General features: G+C 54.0%; 2 protein-coding genes across 2 annotated transcripts in view; both read left to right on the forward strand.

The window, feature by feature from the left end:
• LOC119323069 (chaperone protein dnaJ A6-like) overlaps nucleotides 1-3,045 on the forward strand; it is a 5,841-nt gene extending 2,796 nt beyond the window's left edge. Inside the window, exons 5-8 of the mRNA XM_037596648.1 lie at nucleotides 1,583-1,716; nucleotides 1,795-1,937; nucleotides 2,063-2,261; nucleotides 2,398-3,045. Coding sequence (XP_037452545.1) covers nucleotides 1,583-1,716; nucleotides 1,795-1,937; nucleotides 2,063-2,261; nucleotides 2,398-2,729 — 808 coding nt within the window. The 3' untranslated portion in view covers nucleotides 2,730-3,045. The remainder of the gene's footprint in view (nucleotides 1-1,582; nucleotides 1,717-1,794; nucleotides 1,938-2,062; nucleotides 2,262-2,397) is intronic.
• A 968-nt stretch (nucleotides 3,046-4,013) lies between these two features.
• LOC119324265 (ethylene-responsive transcription factor ERF038-like) lies at nucleotides 4,014-5,016 on the forward strand. Its single transcript, XM_037598028.1, has one exon. The coding sequence runs from the start codon at nucleotides 4,046-4,048 to the stop codon at nucleotides 4,790-4,792; it is 747 nt and encodes a 248-aa protein (XP_037453925.1). The 5' UTR covers nucleotides 4,014-4,045; the 3' UTR covers nucleotides 4,793-5,016.
• Nucleotides 5,017-5,460: the final 444 nt, after the last annotated feature.

The following is a 5,460-nucleotide window of genomic DNA, read 5'->3' on the forward strand; positions in this document are numbered from 1 at the left end:
TCGCCGGTGGACGGCGGCGGCGGGGCCCTTGTCCGTGGGCTCATGCGCTGCTGTTTGTGCGCTGGAGCGGCGGGAGCGCGCGGTGGCGAGGCAGGCGGTCGTCTGCGCTCAGGGGAGGCCGTGATGGTGTGGAACGCATGCGTGGTGGCGCTGCTGTGGCAGCGGGCGGCCGCTGCTGCGAGCTGCAGAGATGAGGGCGCCCAGATCTGGGCTGCGCGTTTCTGCCCCAACCCACCCGTCCCCCTCCTTCCACCCCTCCCGGCCGCCGTCGGTGGTAGCCGCTGGGCGGGTGAGCACGCGCGCGGCAGTCCTTGACGGCTGCTGCTCTGCTGTGCCCCGGCGGTTCCTGGCGGTGGAGGCTGCGGGCCGGCGCGGCGGCGGCGCGGTGCAGGTGGCTGTTGTCGCCTGCTCGTCTCGCTCCCGGCGGTGGCCGGCCTGCTGGCGCTGCGCTGGTCGGTGCTCCTCCTGCGACTACAACGTTCCTAGGCATCCCTCCATGTGTGCTGGTCTTCTCCGGCGTTCTTCTCCAAGTCCGGTCTGCCATTGCATCTGAGGTCCCTGTTCATGGGTCGGGGCGAAATCCCCGCGCGGCGACGGCCTGCGCTGTCAACGGCGACGCCCGAGGGTGCCGTCACCTCCTTGGAGGCGTTGGCATGACCCTGACCAGATCTCCTCCTCGAGCACCGGGAGAAATCCCAGGTCCGGCCTCCCGGACCGGGCAGCGGTGGCGTCTCAGCGCCATTCCCTTCTTGTAGGCGCTGCTTTGGCTGCAAGTGGAGTTTGATGCGGCAGATGGAGGCTGGTGATGCATCGCTCTGGCGTAGACTGCTACACAGGGAGCGGATCGCAATGTATGCCAGCGCCCGCGCTTCTCCAACGGTTGCTACACCAGTTCCTGTTGAGCCCTGCCCTTCACCCGCCGACTCTCTAGGCACATGGGTGAGAGGTACGTTGGCCTGGGCAGTCCTGGAGCTGCAATCGTCCCTGGAGCTGTCTGGCAATGGCAGTGACGCTGCCCTGCTGGGCGAGGCCTAATGTCGTTGCGTGTCTATAGTTGAGGGCACCTCCTCACCTAGTTGTAGTCGCTTGGTGAGGACGGTCGTGTATTTGTGTGTGTGTGTGTGTGTGTGTGTGTCCCTCCTTTCTGGAGGTTGTACCCCTGATGTCTTCCTGTTCAATGAAATGAAATGCAAAGTCTCTTGCGTTTTCTCGAAAAAGATGTATTTCAGTGATGTATCTAGATGTATTTTCAGTGCTAGATACATCCGTTTGAGTGACAAGTAATTCCGCACAGAGGGAGTACTAGTTAATTAATGGAGTGGAAGTGGAGTATGTTGAACAATATAGCCATGTAACGACTACTGCTGCATTGCATCTTTGCATGAGTGAGGGTTCAAGCTTTGATCTAGCCCCTTGGGATCGATGCAGATTTGTTTGTTTCTGATTCTGATGTTGTTTATTTTTACTCTTGTCAATGTAACTTGCAAATTGTACTTGTACTGCAGCTGTTGTTCTGTACAAGATTATTTTTCCATGCCTGTATTAGTCGTAGGGATCTAACTGTATCCTGTTGTACATTCAGAAAGGGATCCAAGAGCGGGGCAACGGCTACTTGCAGTGGTTGTCGTGGTGCAGGAATGAGGATGATAACAAGACAGATCGGACCTGGCATGATCCAACAGATGAATACTGTTTGCCCTGAATGCAGAGGATCAGGTATAATTCTGTTCTATCTTCTTTATTTAATGATTGTATCTGTTTCCTTAGTAATTTTGTAATTCTTCATCTGTCCAGGTGAGATGATAAATGACAAGGATAGATGCCCAAGCTGCAGAGGGAACAAAGTATCCCAGGAGAAGAAGGTCTTGGAGGTTCATGTGGAGAAGGGAATGCAACATGGCCAAAAGATTGTATTCCAGGGTGAAGCTGATGAAGCTGTGAGTCTCTTTTACACACACAATGTCAAATGCACACATGTCTGCATCTGTTGAAGCACGCAACACTTGCATGCACACAATATCTAGGAGTATCCTTCTAACGATGCTGATTCATGCTTTTGCAGCCTGATACAGTGACAGGAGACATTGTTTTTGTCTTGCAACTTAAAGAGCACCCAAAATTCAAGAGGAAGTCGGATGACCTATTTGTTGAGCACACGATCTCTCTGACTGAGGCTCTCTGTGGCTTTCAGTTTGTTCTGACCCATCTTGATGGTCGGCAGCTTCTGATCAAATCCAATCCTGGGGAGATCATCAAGCCTGGTACATCAATTTCCTTTTGTGGATCTGTTTTTCCTTGCCCCTTTGTTGATATCTGCCTTCCAGTTCCTCTATCCTGTCGATAAATTTCCCCCCCTTTTGGAACTTACTGATATGAACTTTTGCTCCCAAAAAATAGGCCAGCACAAGGCCATAAATGATGAGGGCATGCCTCAGCATGGCCGGCCTTTCATGAAGGGTCGCCTGTTTGTTGAGTTCAGCGTGGAGTTCCCTGAGCCCGGAGTACTGACCCCTAGCCAATGCAAGTCACTTGAGAAGATCCTGCCGCCAAGGCCAGGGAGCCAGTCGTCGGACATGGACGTGGATCAGTGCGAGGAGACCACCATGCACGATGTGAACATCGAAGAGGAGATGAGGCGCAGGCAGCATCAGAGGCGGCAAGAAGCATATGATGAAGAAGACGACGACGAAGGTGGTGCACCAAGGGGTGTGCAGTGCGCCCAGCAGTAAGGAGGCGCCGGCAACGGCAGTAATCGACTGCATTCTATTGTTCCTTTGTCGTTTAATTAAAGTAGCTGCTGATCTGATGCGCGGTATTATTATTCTTGGCTCTTAAGATTATGAGGTTGTTAGCCATAAGTATCATTCATCCTTTTGTTGGCCTATTGCCTACTGTGTCGTGTACTAGCAGTATTATTTTGGAGCCCAGACTTTGATATTTCAGACTTGGTTGGGTGAGTTGGTCGTGTGTGTGCTGGTGCATTTTCCATGACGAAACCATCGTAGCATTATTATTCATTTATTTAATCTTTGTGCTGCTCAGCAACTTGAGGCATTCCTATTTGTATCAGATCTGTCAGTCAGGGTCGTTTTTTGACTGGAACGTGTTAATGGAATTTTATTCTTGTTAATGGCTCGATGGCATCTCGGCACCAATAGTAAAGCGAGGACTTTGTGGAAATTGCCAGGCGCACGACGCGCCACCGTTCCGGGCTCTTGCTTCCGGGTCTTGCTTACCAAGGCCGGTGCGGCATTGCCGTTCGCATATCGTTGTTCCCGAAATCGTACTCCCTCCGTTCCGAATTAGTTGTCTTGGATTTGTCTAGATACGGATGTATCTAGACTCATTTTAGTGCTAGATACCTCCGTATCTAGACAAATCTAAGACAAGTAATTCAGAACGGAGGGAGTACCAGCAAGCAGCTCAGTCCCACGCAAGTGGGCACACGAAACAGTAACCACCACCTTCCTACAGGAAGGTGTTGAACCAAGCAGCCCGATTGATTGAAGGAGTCTTGCTCCCAGTGACAATCTACTTAACGGCTAGTTGTTGAGGTGTAGTCCTCGTCTCTGAGGAGGACAGCTGCCTCCTCCAAACTCGCGTGGCCGTGTGTATGTTATGTCGTAAAATAAAACAACAGCAAGAAGAAAATTATCATTTGGCCGGACTGCATATGCTTCTTATACAACTGGAGTTCTGAGTTAGGTAATACGAGTAGAAGTAATTGGTAGCATTTGGACGGTCGCTGGTTGGTTATGTCTACTATAGCGTTACCAATGCAAGCCATCCATGTGTTGGTGGTCTCACCAGCTTGCAAATATCTAACTGGCCGCAGAATTTCGCGCAGATTTGTTAATTCGGGAGATCCTAACAACAACATCAGCTTTATTTCTTTTTTAGCTCCGCATGGTGGCGATATCTTTTGTTTAGAGAAAATAAAACGTAGGCTTCCACTAACAGATCCACTATTTATAGTCGCGCGCACCACCTTCCCTCCCCAGCCTGGAGCCTTGTCTGGTGCTCCCTTGTAGAGAGGACTAGAGCCATGGAGTCTGACACGATCCATGCACCCGCCACCTCCTCTTCCTCCTCCTACTCCTCCGATTCGACTGCCATCAATGGCGTACACGACGTGTCCAAGAGTGAGCCCAAGCATCTGAAGCGCAAGAGACAAACCGCCACTTCTCCTGCTGCTCCTGGCACCGGCAGCCAAGAGGCGGAGGCCCGGGCCGAGGAGAGCAGCAGCTGCACCGCCGCCGCGGACGAGCGCACGGCCGGAAGGCACCCGTCGTACCGCGGCGTGCGTCGCCGGAGCTGGGGCAAGTGGGTGTCGGAGATCCGAGAGCCGCGCAAGAAGTCGCGCATCTGGCTCGGCACCTTCCCGACCGCGGAGATGGCCGCGCGCGCGCACGACGTGGCCGCGGTCGCCATCAAGGGCCGCCGCGCGCACCTCAACTTCCCGCACCTCGCCGACGCGCTCCCCCGTCCGGCGTCCACCTCCCCGGCCGACATCCAGGCCGCGGCCGCCTCGGCCGCCGCCCAATGCGAGTCTTCTTCCTCCGTCGCCGAGACAACAGAGACGCCGACGACATCGACCGAGACATCGGCCGCAAGCTCCGGTACGGCCGGCAGCGTCGAGGAGAACGCTCTGTTCGACCTGCCCGACCTTCTGCTGGACCTGAGGGACGGCCTCTGGTGCTCGCCTACCTGGGCGACGGCTGCCGACGACTACGACGGCGGCGAAGCCGCGCTGCACGAGCCGCTCCTGTGGGTGGAGCAGTGCTGGACCTAGCCGTTCCGTTGTGACGCGCGGGCCATGCCTGGCCAGAAGAGAACACCCGTAGTCATGGGCATGCACTAGCATTTCATTTTTCCAATTACTTTGCGCGTTTGTTTCGCGTCATGCCAGGCCTGTCATCTTGGGGTGGCAAGTCGTTTTAGCTAGACATTTCACCGTTTTGTTCACGGTGTGTGTTGTATCCCGAGATGTGAAATACAGACCCCTCAAAAAGGGAGGAAAAAAAAGCAAATATGAAATACCCTCTCTAAACTTTTCTATACCACTATATAGTGTGCCAATAGCTTCAAATATTAGAGCATCTCCACTCGTTCCCCCAACGCATAGGCCGACGCTCTTTCGGGCGCTCACCCAGCGATTTTTAGACCCTGGGGGCGATCTAGGTCCCAGCCAAGCCCCCAGGAGCCGCCCCCAAGGCGTCGCAAATTCAAACTTGATCCATTCCCGCTTCAAAACACGCCATGAGTCCGGCGATCAACGGCACAGTTCGGCGATCAACTTGCCACAGTTCAGCGATAAAATGAAAAGTTCGGCGTGCAAAAAAAAAAGGACGCATAGGCAATGCATCAAACGCCGGTGTCGGCCTCCGGCGTCGGCGCGGCTTCTGTGCTGGGCGGCGTCGGAGCGACTTCTGTATTGCTGGGCGTCGTGAAGGCATCATC

The sequence above is a fragment of the Triticum dicoccoides genome, chromosome 6B (genome assembly GCF_002162155.2).
Source record: "Triticum dicoccoides isolate Atlit2015 ecotype Zavitan chromosome 6B, WEW_v2.0, whole genome shotgun sequence".
Lineage (NCBI taxonomy): Eukaryota > Viridiplantae > Streptophyta > Magnoliopsida > Poales > Poaceae > Triticum > Triticum dicoccoides.

Bases quoted from the DNA above. Each gene is read 5' to 3' on its own strand.
- LOC119324265 (XM_037598028.1), top strand. From the start codon at position 4,046: ATGGAGTCTGACACGATCCATGCACCCGCCACCTCCTCTTCCTCCTCC.